Source organism: Erythrolamprus reginae, chromosome 5 (genome assembly GCF_031021105.1).
Source record: "Erythrolamprus reginae isolate rEryReg1 chromosome 5, rEryReg1.hap1, whole genome shotgun sequence".
Lineage (NCBI taxonomy): Eukaryota > Metazoa > Chordata > Lepidosauria > Squamata > Dipsadidae > Erythrolamprus > Erythrolamprus reginae.
Window position 1 is genome coordinate 58,767,373 of NC_091954.1, and position 21,125 is coordinate 58,788,497.

The window sequence follows — 21,125 nt, forward strand, 5'->3', positions numbered from 1 at the left end:
GATAAACAACCTAGAACTAAGGAGAAATTTCCTGACAATTGGAACAATTAATCAGGGGAATAATTTGTCTCCAGTAGTTGTGAATGCTCCAACATTAGAAGTTTTTGAGAAGAAATTTGTTTGAAAATGGTATGGGGTTTCCTGCCTGAGCAGGGAGTTGGACTAGAATACCTCCAAGGTCCCTTCCAATAACATTATATTATTCTGTTCTGTTATTCTGTTATTAAAATATAGTATTTATATTATAGTACAATTATTATAATACTTTTTTTCATTTCTAAGTGATGAGGTAATTCATAATATTCACTCTTGGTTTAGTCCAAGTGAATACAGTGGTCCCCCGGGTATTGCGGTCCCGATGATTGCGAAACGGCTAATTTGCTATTTTTGAACCCGGAAGTAAAAACACCATCTGCGCATGCGCGCCCTTTTTTTCTATGGGCACGCATGCGTAGATGGCGCCGGGCAGATCAGCTGCTGGGCGGCTTCCCTGGGTCTTCCCCCGTTCGCCGTTCGCCCGCCATTCGCCCGGCTCGCCCGCCGTTCGCCCGGCCACCCGCCGTTCGCCCGGCTCGCCCGCCGTTCGCCCGGCCTTCGCCCGGCCACCCGTCGTTCGCTTCGCTGCTCGCCCGGCCACCCGGGTTCGTTTGGCTTCGGGACATGCCGGCGGCGACGTTTTAAAACAGCCGCGTGGTTTACCAACTGAGTCCCGAAGTCAAAGGCGAACTTCGGGACTCAGTTGGGAAGCCGCGCGGCTGTTTTAAAATGTCGCCGCCGGCATGTCCCGAAGCCAAACGAACCCGGGTGGCCGGGCGAGCAGCGAGCGAACGGCGGGTGGCCGGGCGAAGGGCGGGCGAGGAAGAGACAGAAAGGGGGCAAAATTGCGTTTTTGGTTGCTTGCTAATAACGGGCAGTTCACCTTCAACTCGTTCCTCCTTCCAAAAAACCAGAGCTGCCCTTCGGCTAGCGTGAGGCTGTATTTGCACAGCGAGCTAGAAACGAAAGGCGAACGTGGGCGTGGGCGGCGGGGAAACCCCAATCTTCGGCTCCTCGCTGCTGGGAAGTAAAAACACCATCTGCGCATGCACAGATGGTGTTTTTACTTCCGCAGCGCTACTTCGCGAAAACCCGCTCATTGCGGAGGGTCCTGGAACGGAACCCTCGCAATGATCGGGGGATCACTGTATAGCATTTGTATTAGGTCTTCCTATGTGAGCAATACCAATCACTGCTAATTAGGGGGGAAATATGAATGACCCTCCCTATAACAGAACCATTTTCCAACAGCTACCACAGCATGATAAAGAATAATTTTAGCTTTACCATACCATTTTCTGTCATATTGAGCATTAGCAGGTGAGTCACTGCTTGGGGCTTGGCTGAAGCTATTACAGCCTTAAAATGTTTATTGCTTCACAAAGACACAAATCAATAGGAAGATATTTCTGAATGCAAAAAGACAACTAGATTATGAAATAGCATTTTTCTTCCATCATTAACTCAGAAGCAAAATCTATCGTAATTCTATTAAAAATATTTACAAAAATGTGCACCAATGGCACATTTGCAGGGTTCTCTATCTAATTCATTCAAATTTGGTGGAAAAAGTCTGTTGAGGCAAGGAAATATCTGAAACTATGATCAAACAGGTCATGAGCTATTTAGTAGACTAATGGGATGAAAAGGTGAAACTAATTTCAGTTGATGTAGACATATCAGAAAAACAAAGAAATTGTAGACAAACTGGAAATACAAATAATGTCAAGATATAAAAAATGATGGTCAAACATTTATCATTCAATTTACAAAATGTGATTTCTTAAAGCTTTGTCTTGAAGAATTCTTTGAGACACAAGAAAGTAAGTTTGAATGAGATTCAGCAAATTGCTGAGTTAAAAAACAAGATAGTTATAAGTAAAGGAAAGGATTATAAACTTGCTTTGTTTGATCAAGGAATATTTCTATAAAATTCTGGAAATTTGTGGACTTTTTCCACTTGGACATGAATACTCATTTATTGAATGAGTAAAAGATGTGAATTATATATATAATCTTATAAGGAGTGGGGTTAGAGTAGGGAAATTTTAAATCTGCCTGTATTTGTTGTAAGGAAGATCAGGAATATTTAATTAATTAATTTAATCAGGAATATTTAAATCTTTAATATTCCTTTTCTATATTATTTGTTTTATACTCTTTTCACTTTGTTTTCAGTTTGTATTATCTTTTTTTATTTATTTATTCGGCTTCTAGGCCGCCCAATCCCAAAGGATTTATTAGTCGCTCAGAATCCGTTTTGGAGTGAGCAGAATATAAAAGCAATAAGCCTTTGGAAGTTGTCCTTCTAGGGAGAACAAGTCACAATAATTAAATTACTCAATTGATCTTGCCATTACAAGAAAGTTTGCAGTTTGTGTACTCCTGGTGATATACCTTTTTCCTTTTTCTCAATCTTATTAAACATTCCAGAAACTTTTCATCCCTAACCTATAATTTTTCGAACAAGTGCAATTTTAAATTAAGCAGTGTTAGACACATACTTCCTGATTCATACTGCTGGCACCATTCCACTTTTTTGTCCTAGGGAATGGTAGGTACACAAGCATACCTGATAAAGCTAAGAATGAGAAAGAATAAGAATAAAAAAGGAAGAGATTTTAAAATATTACACTTCCTCATATACTATTCATTCAAAGAATGCCAAAGTTAGCATGGCAGTGTAGTGGCTACAATGCAGTACTCCAGGCTACTTCTACTGAATGCCAGCAGTTTGGCAGTTCAATTCTCATTGACACAAGGTTGAATCAGCCTTCCATCCTTCGGTAAAATGAGGACCCAGATTGTTGGAGGCAATATGCTGACTCTGTAAACCACTTGGAGGGCAGTAAAGCCCTGTGAAGTATAGAAGTGCTATTGCTATTTTGCACTCCTATACTCAAATACATTGCCTGCTTAGTATAGCAATTGTAGTCATGTGATACTGGTGAATATCAGTAGCTAGGGTATAGGATAAGGGTGAAGGTTCATTCTTTTAGCTTGTGGGTTGGTTTCTGGACATTTCATTACTAGACTAACCTCTTCAGCAGACTTTAGGGGATGTCAGTATTCTTCTGTTTATAAGGGCTTCAGGTGTGGGTATGTCAAGTGAGAATCTTGTCATTAGTGAGTCTTGTGATGGGGAGGTTACATCAGGTGAGCGTCATTGGGAAGTGAACAGGTGGGGAGGGGCCTGTATGGGTTGGTTGAGTCATTGTGGTCATATATCATATCATTGTAATATATGAGAGGGGGGAGAGAAGGAGAATAAGAAAACTTTAGATTTTAAAAGACTATTTGTCCTTTTAGTTTCCAACATGACATTTAAATGATAAAATGCAAGGTCGTGAGTGGATAGATAGGTCATGAATATTAATTATCCATGATATATTGCTTTGTTAATCAAATTTATATAGCCATAGGTCTAAATGGCCTTCAGAATATCAAAAAGAATTGGGGGCAGGGTCAAATTTAACTTTTGGGAAGGAAGAATATTCCACAAGACAGGCACCATAACAGAGAAAAGGCACATCTTCTGGGACCAATTAAATGTAGATCCTTAGATGAAAGTACCCAGAGTTTTCTTCTCTGCCAGATCAGATGGGGTAGACTTAGGTAAGCAGAGAAAGGCAGTCTCTCATGTTTCATATGCCAGAATTTTTTCATATTGTTCCATACCATATGTGATACATTCACTATTGCTTTCTAAGATAATATATTCAGCATTGACCATAATCAGTCATAGCTGTTTTCTGAAGTTTATAACTGAGGGTTAAGGTAGTATTCCTTATATTCAGCTAACATATTAAGTGTTAAAATAAATACCGATTACTTTCTCCTAGTGGCACAGTAGCTATTAAATGATATCAAATACCATAAATGATGCCTCAGCATGATTTCTAAACATATTCACAACAGTGAAGGAATTTGCATGTACAGGTAACTACTTATAATTGATATCCCAAAGAACACCATAAAAATGTAGATGCAAGGACAATGAACTGCATGATACCCAAGGGAACCATCACCAAATTATATTTATTCCCTACCAATGGTGATAAAAAATACTTACATGCCGGCTTCTTTTCAAATGCTGTATACAGTATTTGAAACTTAGAAATGAAAGAGATAATTAATTAGGATTTTTTGTTCAGGTATGAACCAACTCTCAATGGGGCTAAAACTTGCAAATCAATCCCCCCTGGTAGGAACAATAAGTTCCTTGTTCCTACCTTATTCTTATCTAACAGCTAGACTTTGAAGGAATGTAGATATTACACTTTGCCACGATTCAAGGTCCATACTACTAGTCAGGATATCATGTACAAAGTCTGTTATCATTCACAAACAAAACTTCCAGAGTTTGAAACATTAGCATTAATTATTTCACTTCAAACCAAATTTGCAGAATACTTCATATTAAGGTACCGTATTTATCTAAGTATAAGCTGGAACAGAATAAAAGAAAGGAACTGATGAACTACAGTGCTAAAAGCTTCAATCCTCAATAAAAATTCTTGGAAACAAAAAGCTGAATTTCTCTTAGCTTATTCAATTATCAAATTAAAAGCAGAATGCGGGCCAAAGTAATATAATTTATAACTAATTTAATCATGAAAAAATAAGCTGATTTCTCATTTGTATTCCAAGTTATAATTAGATATTTTCTAATCATAATTCCTTTGCATTTAGAACTCTTCTTACCCGATTTCACCACACTTTAATAAATCCCCACAGTACTCCTGTGTTATCTTAATTATATATTACTAACAGCAGAAAAAGTTAAAGAAGTTGTCATGAACTGGAATAGTATAATTAACGGCAGGTATTCTTGGTTTATTTTATACTTCAGCAGCTATAAAAGTTAAAATTAGTCTGCATTTTGAAGTGACCATGAGAAGTAAATCTAAAAAGCAAATAAACTTTTGAATTCTCAAAGTGTTGCAAGAAAAGCAGTGAAGAGCTTATTTATATCTCTATAACACTGGGGGGGGGGGGGGGTTTCCCCCAAATAAATTGTACTATCTTCTGTCATGTTTTTATTTAACCTTGAAGTAAGGTTAAGCACTTTAAAGATCATATCAATTATTTTCTATTACAAATGAAACCTCAAAAATGTGACATGTATTTCATTCAAATAACTTGGAATGCATCTACAATGCTTGAGGAGGTGGAGTTTTTTAATGCTTGGTTACCTCCAGGAAAAGATGCCTCATACTTGCAGCATATGGAATATAAAATGCAGTATGTGTCAGATATAAAAGGTATTATTCCATGTATTAAATATTGCAATATTGCTATACTTTCCATCCATCAGCATTCTTTTTGTGGAGGGGGCAGGGAGAGAAAACAGAAAATAAAGGTTTTAAACCAAGAGTTCCTTTATAAAAGTTCAGCTTTTTATCTCTCGTGCTTAATTCAAACAAGAAAGAAAGGTTTGCAGGTTACAAATAATTCTGAAAAAAATGAGTCTAGAGTATCAATTAACTGCAATGCTGCAGTTTTTAGACAAGATTAGACTTGATTGGTAGAAAATGTCCAAAAGACTCATCAATGGCTCATTTACAAACATACTATTTATAATGGATACAGAATTGATACAGAAAAAAGCAAGCCAATCTTTTATAGACATAACAATCAACATTACAATTCAGAAAGTACATTTGTGTTGCCTATTTTACATGTTTTTATTATCAATTCACAAATTATTGTGGACTCATAGAATCAGGCAGAATTATGTATCTTTCTGCTTAAGACTGCAATATTGAAACAATAAGCAAAAATTTCAGATCTTTACTGAATAAAAAAGCCACCAGGGTTCATATAATTAATCCTAAATGTGCTTTTTAATGTTGGTATATTGTGCACATTACTGCCAAGTGTATACCTAATTAAAAACAAATTCTGACATACTGATTAAAGATACAAAACAAGTGCAATATAGGATTTATAAATGGTCTTTTGTAGTCAGGATTTTGAATAATCAGGAAAAAGTCCCGTGTTCCCCCCTCCTCTCCTCCCTCCCCCCCATATTTGAAGAATATAAAACCATTCCAAGGTTCAGTTTCAAAAATTGCCCAAGTGAACCATTCCATTTTAATTTTTTCTTGTCTTGATTGCAAGTAGATCTCTCTTCTTATAAGTGTCTAGCAAACTATTTTAGGGTGCAAAATTCTCTTCCAAACCCAATGGTGGAATTCAATGCTGTTTTTCTGCTGATGGGTGTCCTCCAGAATTAGGGGAGACTGATTCATTACCTTGAAGATTTTACCTCATAGTCAAAATGCCCTGAGGTGGGGATGCACTCCAGAGGAGCAATGGGAATTCTGGTGAAAATTGGTGACAGCAGTGGAGAAAATCCTGTTTTTCCAGCAAAAATTCATTCATAATCATACAATTTCACATTTGCAAAGATAAATCTTAAGAACTTCAAATTATTAACAAATGTTTAAATAGCCACCAAGGAATTTTAGGAAAACCTTTTAAGACAATGACAATGTTTAATTATTTTTCTTTAACTTGTTCCTGAATGTAGCCTATCAGTTTCTATTAAAATTCTAAGTATGAGCTACAACAAAGACATATAAACTCATTTTGAAAAGACAAATAGTTCCAATTAGCATTTCAATGTTCTAATTTATTACTAGGTAATAAGATTGAATTTTATATTTCTCAAAGTATCATTAAGAAAATAACCATGTTTATAATTGTGTAATAGGCTATTATAATAATGCAAGTAAAATTGACATTTCCTTTCTGTTCTATTTGCCATTAAAATCCTATTAGGTACTATACCACACCACCGTAAGACTCATCCGACAAAGTACTGTATATGATATTGACAACTATGCAGTGACATGTAGTTAGGGGAGACTTTGTTTTATTCCACAGGTGTGGAAACTTGTGGAACTTTTTTTAAATCTAAGAGCTGTACTTGACCTTTGAACACATGTGGAAGACATTACTCCAAGATTGAAGTCAAAACAAAAATTAGATTTAATATATTTAAAGATTTTTTTATCTATAGCCTCCTTCTGCAATATTAAAATTTGATAGCAACTGTTGAAACAGGACTGAGGATTTTTCCAGATATATTTACTTAGACATTCTGAATAAATGTATAGCTGTACAGTAAAACCTCTGGTCAAGACCATAATTTGTTCCCTAGCTTTGCTTGCAAACCGATTTGGTTGCGGGACCCAAACCTAATTTTGGAAATTTGGCACATACAAAAAAAGGGGGGTGCACAAAAGGGGAAATTGAGGGGGGGGATGTTGGTTTAAATTTTTGGTTGGAACCAGATTTGGTCATGGTCAGAAGTGTTCATGACCAGAGGTTCTACAGTATTCATAAATATTAAACCATGATTTATTTGGATTAGGGTTGTTGAACACAGACAAAACATAGTCAGTATTTCATGAGTCAGGTTGGTTTCTTTTTGCCAACTTCTTTCCAATAACCAGAAAAATGGGTAAACCACAAAAACAAAGACAAGCCATAGGAGGTGTGGGTTTTAAACTCAAGTTCAGTTTGGAATTGTATTTTGTGGAAAAAGAAAATTACTGTTTCTTAATTGAAATTGATTTACTAAACCAAAAATTAAATCCAGTACAAAGCTTATTATTATATACAAACCTTATTAAACAAGCTTAACTTTTCTGCATTTTTGGAAGATATGTATTTGTTTGCTATCAGAATCTTTCAGAGATTGAATACATCCTAATGTTTAACCAAAAGATGGAGGAGTAATATTACAAAATCTACAGGTAGTCACTGCTTAATGACCATTCATTTAATGACAGTTCAGTTACAAAGAAAAAAAATGATTGTCACACTTAAGATCACTGCAGAACCTCTGGGTTGCATGATCTTGATTCAGGTGCTTAGCAACTGTCACACATTTACCACAGTCACAGCGTTCTGCAATCATGTGATCACCACTTGTGACCTTCCTATCTGGTTTATGACAAACAAAATCAATGGGACAGCTGGCTGAAGGTTGCAAGTTATGGTCATATGATATTTTGTTTAATGAAAAGGTAATTTGCTTAACAACTGCAGCAAAAAGATCAGAAAATTGTATGCAGTCATGTGATGCTTCACTTAACAACTGCACTATTTGACAACACATTTTCAAGTACCTATTGTTGTTGTAAGTTGAGGACTACCTGTACAATAAACAAGGGAAAGTAAAATTCTCTACAGATATAGCCTTAAATGTTTAAGTAAAAATCAAATAATCATAGAATTTCCTCTTAAGTCTGATGGCACCAATACAAAAAGCTACATACTTTTCAGGAATCATAAATTCATTTTTTAAAGTAAAAAATATAATTTTTTGCAATATGTATAATGCTCTTTAGTCAATAATTATATTTTATTGTAAATGTATTCTCGTTTAACAAAAGCTAAATCTAACCAGGAATTGGAAGTATTAGGATTTCTGTTCCAACTATCAGAATATATCTCGCAATATATTCTAATATATGATTGATATTAATAAATCATACTATGCTAAAGCAGGTTTTTCAGTTTTGCTGTTTTTTATAAATCAGTGAATAAATAAAAAGAGTTTCTAACATGCAGGTAATTTTTTTAAAGAAGAATAGTCAAGTAATCATTTCAACATGAACAATTACAGTACATCAGTATATTTACAGATTAAATGTATAATTAATGTATAATTTAATCTGCCACAATTCCACTAGGGGGTAGGGGATTCCTGCCTGCTATGAGTGTACTATGCTACTTACTCTGTAAAAATTTACTGAAATATCTTCAATCTTTCCTAGAACAATTTTTAACACGTGGCTAAACTCTGACTTTAAAAAAATAAAAGAAACAATTCATTGGAAGATGATTATTTCCACCTAAAATAAAAGTGCATGTGGGCAACATATTAAATACACACATACTAAATAAAATGGAACAAGTTTACAGCTTCAGCAAAAGTAGATTTTAATCTTTTAACCACCACTATAAGCAACTTTGTACTGTATTTTAACACTTCCGTATTCAGACAGATTGCTTGTAGTCAGCTGCAACTATACATCATTATCAACGTATCTAGGTTAATTAGATATTCATATATTTACTTTAAAGTAAGTGGTGGAAAATAAGATGGTATGAATTCAACTATCCTGGTTAATAGAACTGATAAGACTGGATTCCTTTCTCCACATTAGTTTCTGTTGACCTATGGTCTGAGTTTCTCCATGGATTTTCCCAATATCTGAGAGACAAAGAGGGATACTCTTAGGAAAGACACTGTTAACAATTATCTTTTTCTTTAGCAAACAATCCCAAAGCCTTGTCAAATTCAGCAAATCCCTTCATGAAATCCAGTAGTGGGCTCCTACCGGTGCACCTAATTACACGCAACTCCGCAGGTGCGGAAGCAAAAAACCTTGCCAAAACATGTGTCTCCCCGCGTGAGATTTTGCTATCTGCACAGGTGCAGGAAGTAAAATTTCGCTCCAACATGCGCTCATGCGGTAGAGCCACAAAACTGCACACAATTAGGCGTACCGGTAGGAACTCACTACTGATGCGATCGTTTTAAGCCTGCTTCTATTAGATATGTATTCAGTATGGATCCAACCCAATAATATTTTGCAAATCCACTGACATCTAAAATAGCCCTTTAAGGTTTTATATCTGTACCTGCCTTTCTTAAAGGATTTCTTCCTTGCCAGAGATAAAATTAATGAACGCTAAAATTCATGTCACAGATGAAAGAAGTAAATTATGCTGACTCAATCTAAAGGAACATGCACAACCACTAAAATCAATGACTCTTACAAAACAATCTTGAGAAATATTTACTCAGAGCTTATTGGTGATTATAAATGAAACCTTCAGTGAATTGTGTTGATTTTTACAGGATAAGTAAGTATATATAATGATCTATGGTTTGTGGCTATCAAATAGACATTAATATCAAAATAAAAATACAAAACCTTTTTCCATAGATGAAAGATTTCTCTGAAATCTGTGATATATAATTTAAAGAACGTCCCCTTTTCTAATACTGTATCCCTTAAGAAAACCCATCATAATCAATTTACACTGAAAATAAACTTATCTCAAATGTAATTGCTATGTGAGCATCCAATTTGAAATGGCAGTAGCAATCAAGTGCGGCAACAAAAATCACTGCAGCATCATTAGCCCTTTGTACAGCCTTGAAAAAGACAATAAACCGCATGTTTTCTATTCAATCACTTAATGTTTTTCTACTGAGTAATCACATTCTAAATACAAATGAAAAAATGTCCTTTTTTTCCAAACAGACCAGTCTTTAATACTGAGATTGATAGGATGAGGTTAAAAGAATAAATCATGGTACTGAACTGATTATTTTGAAGCAAGTGTCCCATCTTTACAGGGAAAAGTGCATTTAGTTCAGCAGCAAAACAGCACAGCATGAAGATATTGTGCTTTGACGCAGACACTCCATAATCATGGGAGGATGTACAAGGCAAGGCAAGATATAAAACCAGAGTAACATTGTCAACCGACCATAAATTTTACGTATACTGCAGGGTTTCCAAAAAAAGACACATTCATTAATTGCACAAAGACCAAGAAAAACCCTTACATTTATCAGTTGCGGTTCAGATCCATCATTGACGCAATACTAAATCTTAATAGTACATGATACTTTTCTACAAATTTGTCACTTCTTTAAGTGAAAAATGTTGCTTATGTTAAATGAGGCAACCGTAAAATAATTGACTTTTCAGTATGATATGCTTATAACTGATGAATTCAAAGGAACTCAAGCTTCTGTTGGACTTATTTTTTTTCACTAACTAGTTGCTTATATTTTTGCAATAATACGAATCAGTCAATAAAAAGCCCTCAGCAGAAGAATACAACTTCTAGATTCAATTAAACAGAGTAAATCCCAACCTACCCCCAATCCAGTGACATACCCTGACTGTAAACATACAAAACCATTTGTTTTAAAACTTAAAATAAGTTAAAGGATTTTCTAAAATAAAGGAAAATACAAATAATTCCAATATTTTTGTCACAAAATATGATCCACAAGGAATTTAAAAATGATTTGTGTGACTAAGTTGCTTTTTATCCAACAGGAAAAGACTTGGTTTAAAAATATTTTCCCTTAAATTGATCAGCAGTTAATTGACATTGTTTTCAGTGAACTGGTACCCCAAATTATCCAGATAACCATCAAATTCACTAAAGAAAACTTTAACAAGCATTTATAATGGGGGGGGGAATCTAAATGGCTATGTTTCTTCTATGAGCAGGAACATATGTGTGGTCTGAAATTTGCCTGTTTTATATTATTTATGTTTTATAATATAATATACAATCTATATATTATATTATATATACACACATGCACAATACTAACAATGCAGTTTGCATTTAGTAGAGTGTATGGGACAATCCATCTTTTATCCACACTGGGCACAATGTAGCCTAGATACTATATACATAATGACACCACAAAAGCCATTTATATTTTGTACATCATCGTGGAAGTTATCAGTCAGACCATGGCTCGATATGGTCCTTGCATTTTGAGAAACTGGATGATAAAGGAAGGTCCACCTGCAACAATCTGAGCTGGAAGGGTACTGAGCGGACAGTTCTCAATGCTCATTATAGATAGTTTGCTGCAAAGAGCCAGTTCAAAAGGAAGGCTGTTTAGATGTGGGTTGTCATTTAGATACAGTTCTTCCAGATTCTCCAGTGTACCTGCAAAATAATGAGCATTTTTGAAACCAAATATATTAGTCATAAAATAACAATAAGTGACATAGAAACTATTACTGGTTAACTTGTTCTTCTGTCCGTTACCATGAACATCAAACATATCATCTTTTGCATTTAAACAGGTTTACTGAATTCAAAGCACATTTCTAAGTTTGCAGTAACAGCAGTTTATAGTGCTGGCATGAAAAGAAAAATTAATATGAATTTATAAGGGATAAAGCCAATGGTGTGGTGGAGCTGTTTTATATGGCTCATGAGAGCAGATTGTTAAATTTTGGAGAATTTGCAAAACACTTGACAGCAGACATGAACTATAACACCTAGTGTGCCGATCGGTTGTTTCACAGTTAGTGGTGCAGTGCAACAATACCAATGGACCCGGCAAACTTGGTTTTAAAACATTTGCCAGCATACTACTGGATAAAACACTTAAGTTTCTTCAAAAAGCTAAGGCCACTTTCAGCTAGAAAAGTATATTTCTTTCCTTACTGACATCCAACTCCAAAACCTTATTTTAAGAGAGCACATTAAGAACAAATGACAAAATTTTTCAAACAGAGTTGCAAATTTAAACAGAGTTGCAACATTTTCAAAATATTGCAATGAAACAAAATCATACCTCTGTTTGGGAAACCTGAGTACAGTGTTCCCTCAATTTTCGTGGGTTCGAACTTCGCAAAAAGTCTATACCACGGTTTTTCAAAAATATTAATTAAAAAATACTTTGCGGTTTCCCCCCCTATACCACGGTTTTTCCTGCCCAATGACATCATATATCATCACCAAACTTTTATCCACCTTTAATAAATATTTTTTTAATAAACTTTTAATAAAGAAACATGGTGAGTAATAATCTAAATGGTTGCTAAGGGAATGGGAAATTGCAATTTAGGGGTTTAAAGTGTTAAGGGAAGGCTTGTGATATTGTTCATAGCCAAAAATAGTGTATTTACTTCCGCATCTCTACTTCGCGGAAATTCAACTTTCGCGGGTGGTCTCGGAACGCATCCCCCGCGGAAATCGAGGGAACACTGTATATGATGCTGTGCTAAATATCAGAATTGATACAAAATGAATCTTAAATATCATGATTATTTCTCATTCTGTGTGGGAAGCTCAATTTTTTTCAAGAACTCTCTGTTAATTGATGATGCATGATAAGAATAGAGGTCCAGCAACAACAATGGGTTTTTTTTCCCTGAACACTACTACAAATTATTAGTTATTAGCAAAACTAGTCATATGCAAAGTGGGAAGAAAAACAGTTTGGCAGGCATGGTAGAACTTTAAAATACTACCTTTGTAGTTTGTGCATTCCCAAGATTGGTCTTGAGTGGGAAATAATTTAAATATAATAAATACTGCCAGATGCTGACTTACATTGAATATCTCATTTCAGCAATATTTCTCAACCTCAGCCAAATGTGGATTGCAACTCTCAGGGTTCCCTAACTATTGTCCACTGTTGACTGGGGGAATTCTGACAGATGAAGTCCATAAAGCTTAGTTGCTGAGGCTGAGAAACAGCATATCAGAAGTATCTTATCAATACCAGCCCATTAATTTATGGATCATATCTTACCAATTTCTTCAGGAAGTTGTGTAAGAAAGTTTTCTCCCAGCCCAAGATGTGTCAGATTGATAAGGTGACCAATTCCTCTAGGAAGAGTGCTCAATTGATTATTTGTTAGGATCAGTCTCTGTTTAAGGAATATAATAACGTAATCATAAAATTAAAATCCACCAAAGAATTAACAAAAGCAGGTGTCTTTTTTATCATTAAAAGAACAACTTTTTCTTCAACTGTCAACAAATAATGACTGGACTTGGGACTGCATTATTCCAAAATAGAGTGGTACCTCTACTTACGAATTTAATTCGTTCCATGACCAGGTTCTTAGGTAGAAAAGTTTTTAAGAAGCAGCAATTTTTCCCATAGGAATCAATGTAAAAGCAAATAATGTGTGCAATTGGGGAAACCACAGGGAGGGTAGAGGCCCTCTTTCCTCCCAGAAGATTCTTAGAGAGGCCCCACAGAGGCTACTCCCCACCTTTTCCGGCCCTGTTTCCTCCAAGGAGATTCCTAGAAAGGCCCCACAGAGGCTTCTCCCAGCCTTTTCCAGTTACAGTTTCAGAGGCTCAGGATTGTAAGAGGCAAAAAAATCTTGCACACCCGGTTCTTATCTCGAAACGTTTGTAAGTAGAAGTGTTCTTAGGTAGAGGTACCACTGTACATAACTAGACAGTGGTACCTCTACTTAAGAATGCTTCTACTTAAGAACGTTTCTAGATAAGAACCAGATGTTCAAGATTTTTTTGCATCTACTTAAGAACCATCTTCTACTCAAGAACCCGAGCCTGGAAAAATTTACCAGGAAATTTGAGAGCGGCACAAACGCCCGACCAGTTTCCTGCCATGCGCCCTTTAATCCCGGCCACCATGGGCTTTTCTGGGCTGCCAGAGGAGACTTTTGGTGGCGCTTAAGGAGGGTTTGGCAGTCCAGAGCGAACAAAGCATTTTCCTTTCTCTAGGCACTTGGAAAGGGAATAAACCTCTGCCAGTGCCCAGAGAAAAGAAACGTCCCTTCACTGTGGGCAGCCAAGGAGTCACCACAGCAAAGGAAAGGCGCTAGCCACAAAGCGAGTAAGCGAGAGGAGAGGAGAGCCCTTTAGAATGGGAAGGAAGAGGCAGCAGGTAGCAGTAGCAGCCAGTGTATGGGAAGCAGTGTATGGGAGGCAGCCTCGCACTGGGTGTATTGGAGGCACATGCTCCTCCTCGCTGCCTCAGAGTCCCTCTTTTTTTTTTAAGCCTTAAAGTTTTGGATTTTTTTTTATTCCACTCACCTCACCTTCTTCCTTTCGCAGTGACTCTCCTCCTCTTCTTCCTCCTCCTCCTCCCACCCAAATTCCAAGGTTTTTATTTCTTTCCTAATGGGTTTGCACGCATTATTTGCTTTTACATTGATTCCTATGGGAAAATTTGCTTCTACTTAAGAATGTTTCTGCTTAAGAACCTGGTCACAGAACAAATTAAGTTCTTAAGTAGAGATACCACTGTATTATTGAACATGACATATGAACCAGAACTGTCACAAAGTAATATTTCTCATTTTTTATTACTTTATTTATTACTCAGTATAAATTCTCATTTTTTCAACTATAGGGCACTCAAAGTAGCTAAGCTTACAAAAACACTAAACATGAATGTAACAGAAATTAGAAAAACCTGCAAAAAGTTCTGAATGAAGAGATAGGCTTTAACTTCTTTCGTAAGGCTGAAAAGGCTGAGATTACATTTTATGCCATTCTATTTTTAAAAAATAATGTTTTACACTTATACAGTAAATGCATTTAATACATTCTATACAGGGGTGGGTTCTGCTTTTTGTCACGGCTGGTTCACTGACTGCATGCTTCGCTACACGTGCACAATTCAGAGGGAGTAGAACTTCCATGTTGCAAACTGTTGTGATTCAGCCTGAGGCTCCTCAGGGACTGGCTGCGTTTCTGCTGGATCCAGGCCCGGAGGAGGAGGACAGTGAACAGGAGGGGGAGGACCAGGGGGAGAGGAAAGTCAGGAAGAGGATGAGGGGGAGCAGCCTGAGAGCCCCGGGGGGGGGGGGGGGCCTCTCCCCAGGCAGTAGCCTGGCCTCATTGGATGAGGAAGCACAGGCTATAATTGACATGAGACAGCGACGTGCAGCTCAGGGACGGGACCAATTAGAAAGGTATTGGCATCACTGAATTGGCAACAGCTGGGTTTGGGTGTGGTTCTCCTCAGCAGGGTTTAAAAGGCAGGCAAGCCCTTTCAGCCATGTGGAGCGTTATCAATTGGAAGTTCTGTGACCCTGCTTTGCTTCTCGGCGTCTCTGATCTTGGCTTGTGGCCTAGAAGACTGGAAGACTTGGGGGAGGCGTATGTTTGTTATCGCCAGCGTTGTTTTTGACAGCAAGAATCCTGTTTTACTTCATGGCCTTCGTGAAACATCTTTGAAGTTTCAGCATGTTCCTGTTTGTAAGGACATTTTCTGTTACCTGTGTTTGCTTTGAATTCTATAAACTGCCTTTGATTTTTACCAGTGTGTCTGGATACTCTTTTTGGGTTGGTGTTTGCTTCTGGAGGGACCCAGACAGAACACAAACTAGGCAAGAAGCACAGAAAACAACTATGGAGCAGCAACTCAATCTGCAACCCTTGATCAGATGAACTTCTTAAGCAGAGATAAAGGTCAGTATAACCCAGGGGCAGATGGGCGGGCCCACTTTCAGGGATACAGAGAACCGGTTCTCTCTCGGCTTGGAGTCAGCGCTACTGGTTCTAAAGAACCGGTCTGAACTGGCAGCAACCCATCACTGATTCTATTCTAAATCCAGTACGGTAAAGTGGCCAAAGACACCAAGCTACTAAAAAAGAAGTGAAACAAAGGCAATCAATCACTCAATTAAGAAGGCAGGGAGATATTTATATACACTTTGAATTGGACAAAACATGTTTTACCATGTAATTATTTTACCTGTAGATCCCTAAGGTATGCTATTTCATTTGGCAACAATTCCAGCTTATTTTCCTCTAGATCCAATTCTCTCAGTTTCCTCAAATTGCCAATGCCATGTGGCAGATTTCTTAGGAGGTTATTTGACAAAACAAGAACCTAAAATAAAATTATCAGAACATTTAATGAACTGGCTTAAATAATACATTAAATAATGGCAGAATTAGCTAAATATTTTTTTAAAAAATAAAAAGAGCTAGAGACTGTTTACTATTAAACTTTAATGCCATATTGGTTCCAGCAAATATGACTTGTGAAATAAGTAAAGTATTCTTTTTTGGGCAAGAATGAAGGAAACATTTTTCTGGAAACTATAACAGATCTGTAGAAAAATCTAGATTTACACATTCCTGTCAACTGATTTTTAATTTTATAGGAATGGATTTCCATGAATAATTTAATTACAAAAGCATTTAAATTATTTTGGGCATGTAGTAAAGAATTGTTACCTATGTCCTGGTCTGAAACCTACATAACTCTTATCCCCAAGGATACCCAAAATAGACACCTTCTGGAGAATTATAGACTAATCGCACTACTCAATACCGACTATAAAATATTTACATCTATAATTGCGGACAGGCTAAAAAATATATTAAACAAAATTATTCACCCCGACCAAAACGGATTCTTACCAGCAAGAAACATCTCTACAAATACAAGAATCATACTGAATACCATGGAATATTACGATAAAAACTATGATAAAACAATTGCACTAATATTCATGGATCTAAAAAAAGCTTTCGACAGTCTTCAATGGCACTACCTTATAAATCAAATTGAATACATGAATTTCGGCTCCAAATTTCTCAATTTAATTAAAACCATTTATACTACTCAATCGGTCAAAATCCTTTTCAATAACGATATCACAGACACAATCTCTATAACCAAAGGTGTGCGCCAAGGATGCCCTCTGGCCCCACTCATTTTTATTCTGGCTATAGAAACATTCCTGAAAACTATAAGAAACAATCCACAAATTCAGGGTATCACGATTAAGAAAGAACATTACAAATTACAGGCCTTTGCGGACGACATTGTATTTATCTTACAAGATCCCATACAAACAGCACCCATTCTATTTGATGAAATACATAAATTTGGTGAAATATCCGGTCTGCAAACTAACAGGAACAAAACTCAAATTTTGACAAAAAATATGATACCAAAAGATATATTTTCCTTGGAAGAACTAATTAGAATTAAAACCACAAAAAAAATTAAATATTTAGGAATTTGGATGACCTCAAATTATACTACGATTAAAAACGATAATTATGAACGACTTCTTAAAGAAATACAACAAGATTTCAATAGATGGTCGAAACTAAATTTATCCATTATGGGGAAAATATTTGCTATAAAATCAAACATTCTTCCAAGGTTTCTCTATTTATTTCAAGTTGCCCCAATAAATTTGAAGAAATCTTTCTTTAATACCCTGCACAAACAAATAAAGAAATTCATTTGGACAAAGAAAAAGGCCAGAATAAAACTGAAAAATCTTCAAGATCATAGATCCAGGGGCGGACTTGGACTTCCAGATTTCTATATTTACTACCAAGCCACAATCCTAACAATGATAAAAGATTGGATCACTCTCAAAAATACAAGACTCCTAACTTTAGAAGGTTTCGATCTTCTTGCTGGGTGGCACGCTTTTTTAACAACAGATTATCACAAAATACCTAAATACTTTAAAAATCATTATTTGCGTAAAACTCTAATAACAATTTGGTTTACTATTAAAAAAAAATTACTATACTTCAATACCAAAATGGATATCTCCCAATGAACTACTAATTTTTCCTAACCTTTTCTCCCACACCAAAATTTTGAGATACCAACAGTTACTTGACAAATCAGATGCTCTCATATCCAAACAACAATTGAACGATCAAGGAATTAACATAGATTGGCTAACATACTTACAAATTAAATTAAAATACGAGCAACACAAAAAACAATTTGGATTCCAAAATGACAATGTAATAGATACGATTCTTTTCGGGGGCCCTACAAAAATGATTTCAAAACTATATAATTACTTACTAATACAAGAAAATCCTGAAGAAGAAGTGAAATGTTGCATGATAGCCTGGGCTCAGAATTTTGGGTATACGATCAACTTAATCGAGTGGGAGAAAACATGGACATTAAACTACAAAATGACAACGGCAATGTCTTACAAAGAGAACCAAATGAAATTTTTTTATCGATGGCATTTGCCCCCAGCAAGAATATCCAAAATGTTCCCCAACTTTTCACCTACCTGTTGGAAATGCAAAACTAAACCGGGAACATATTACCACACATGGTGGACATGCCCACTTGCACAAAAATATTGGACAACTATCCAAAATCTAATCGACCAAGTCATGTCAATTAAATTGCCACTTAAACCTGAGCTTTACCTTTTAGGTATATTTAGGCAAAACCTTACTAAATCACAAAAATATCTCATCCTACAAATTATAACAGCAGCTAGAATATCGTATGCCTCCTTTTGGAAACGTGATCAAATACCTTCTTTTTTCGTAAAAATTACAAAAATCATAGGGTGTGCTGAAATGTCTAAAACAGCAATGGAAGCACAAAATAAAAAAGATTCAGAATATTATGAAATATGGGAAAATTGGTATAAATGGGTCTCTCAAAAAAAATATCAAAATTACTTATTGTAAAATCTCTATTCCACCGAACTATTAAATGTACCTTCGAATACTCAAATCAATTTCAAACCAATTTAAAAATTGAGCACCAAAAACCAATTAAATTTGCAATAAAATTCATACTATATCTCTTTTTATTTGTCTTTCAACCAACTCAATACACATTATAACACTAACAACTTCCATCAACATAACTAACTTCTATACCTACTTATCATACTATTCATATACTCCCCATACTACTTCCAGACAAAAGTCGTCCCTAAAAACGTATACGCTAAAGGCAGATTTTTCTTTTCTCCTCTTCTCTTTTCCTTTCCCTTCCCTCCCCTCACTACTATAACTTTAAAAAACTTTTCATTTTCCTTATCTACTTGCTATTTACTGTACGTCTATAGTCTTTAGGAAATATATTTTTGTTAAAAACATGACTTAATGTATACACACAATGATTAAGAAATTAAGAAATATAATACTCCTTCCAAGAAATATATGCATTATAATTTATATGTACTACAATGTATTACCATAATTGTTTGACTTTGTACCCCTCCCCTTTTCTCTCTTCCGCCCTACCCCAGATTTCCTTCCTCGCCTTTCCTTCCCTTATTTCCTTTTTCCTTTTTATTATATTTGTAAATAAAGTATTTTTTTTTAAAGAATTGTTTATGTATATTCTTTTAAACTTCAGAAATGAAGAGGAATAGGGGGAAAAGGGCAGGGTAAAGACATGTGAAGATGAGAAAAGAAGGCAAGTGTTTATACAGGTTAGCTATACACACCAATTACAAGAAATACTATATCTTTTATGAGCTGAATGGAAAATAAGGAGAGATTAGATAAAAAGATTCCCTCTATCAACTACTTTCCATACTCACGCTATCAAGCTTGAATTCTTTCTATTAGAATTCATATAGAAAGTCATACAATACATGATTTTTATAGTTTTACCAAGAAAAAACCCAATTGAACATGCAGGTAGTTCTCGACTTAATTACCTACTGACCATTTTACATTATATGGACCTCCCAGAGATTTAAAATATGGTTTTGATCTTTCGCCAGCTGACCCTATCCCTGTGGTAATGTGATCACATTTTAGACACTTGGCAACTGGCCTGTATTTACAGCTATTTGCAGGATCCCATGGTCACATTATCACAGTTCCCCCCCCCCCAGAATGTTTACTTTCAGTTTCCAGCCAACCCCCCCCCCCCAGTGGGTATAATAAATTTGCTTAATGAACACTGTGATCATTGAATGACCGCAGCATAAAAATGTAATAAAATTAAGCTTAATGATCACCATGTTTAAGAACATAATTCTCAATTACAATCATAAATTGGGGACCACCTGTATATATATATTCACCATACAGGGAAATAAAAACTTGCAGATTAAGATAATATAATAGCTGTATCTTCTTTCTCCTCACATAAAACTAAGTCATAATGTGCACAACATAAGTACTCTAATGTGATGCAAATCTGGTATAAAGCTTGTTTAAATAATCGTTCCAAAATTAGGTTGTTTCACAGTATATTTCTAAGTTTGATTAATTATCAATTAATATATCAAGATTGGTCAGGTTTCTTAGAATTTGTTTAGCTGGTCTGCTATATTCTACTTTCTACCACCTCAAGAGAAACAAGTCCAGACACATCTTCAGGAATTTTGTTGAGCTGATTTGTAGCTAAATTGAGTTCTACCATACTGGTCCACGTTCCAAAATCCAGGGGAAGTGATGTCAGCTGATTGTCCTGCAATTTAATATAAATAAAGTTTAGGGTTGGTTTGTCTGTTTTTAAAGAAACATTCACAACGTAATTTAGCCAAGGACAAATGCATTCTATATCTTCAAAAAAAAAAAAAAGGCATGAGGACTATCAATGTTAATTGCCTTTCCTACTGATTCTGAGAAAACACCAGTTTAGTATAATTGTAGTCTTATCGCCCATACAACTGCAAGTTGTCTATGTTAGCTTTTCTATTTTCAACCATCAACAATTTAAATTAAATATGTGTTGCAACAACTTTTAGCTAGCACTTTAAATAGCACTTTAATGATTAATTTATTTGTTTTTAGTTTTAACCAACAGACATTTTCCA

At 35.7% G+C, this 21,125-nt stretch overlaps 1 protein-coding gene across 1 annotated transcript in view; it reads right to left on the reverse strand.

Annotated features, from left to right (window-relative positions):
- Positions 1 to 11,509: 11,509 nt before the first annotated feature.
- Positions 11,510 to 21,125, reverse strand: part of SHOC2 (SHOC2 leucine rich repeat scaffold protein) — a 78,063-nt gene continuing 68,447 nt past the window's right edge. The window contains exons 6-9 of the mRNA XM_070752736.1: positions 20,654 to 20,776; positions 16,301 to 16,438; positions 13,370 to 13,487; positions 11,510 to 11,769 (exon numbers count right to left, since the gene is read on the reverse strand). Coding sequence (XP_070608837.1) covers positions 11,561 to 11,769; positions 13,370 to 13,487; positions 16,301 to 16,438; positions 20,654 to 20,776 — 588 coding nt within the window. The 3' untranslated portion in view covers positions 11,510 to 11,560. The remainder of the gene's footprint in view (positions 11,770 to 13,369; positions 13,488 to 16,300; positions 16,439 to 20,653; positions 20,777 to 21,125) is intronic.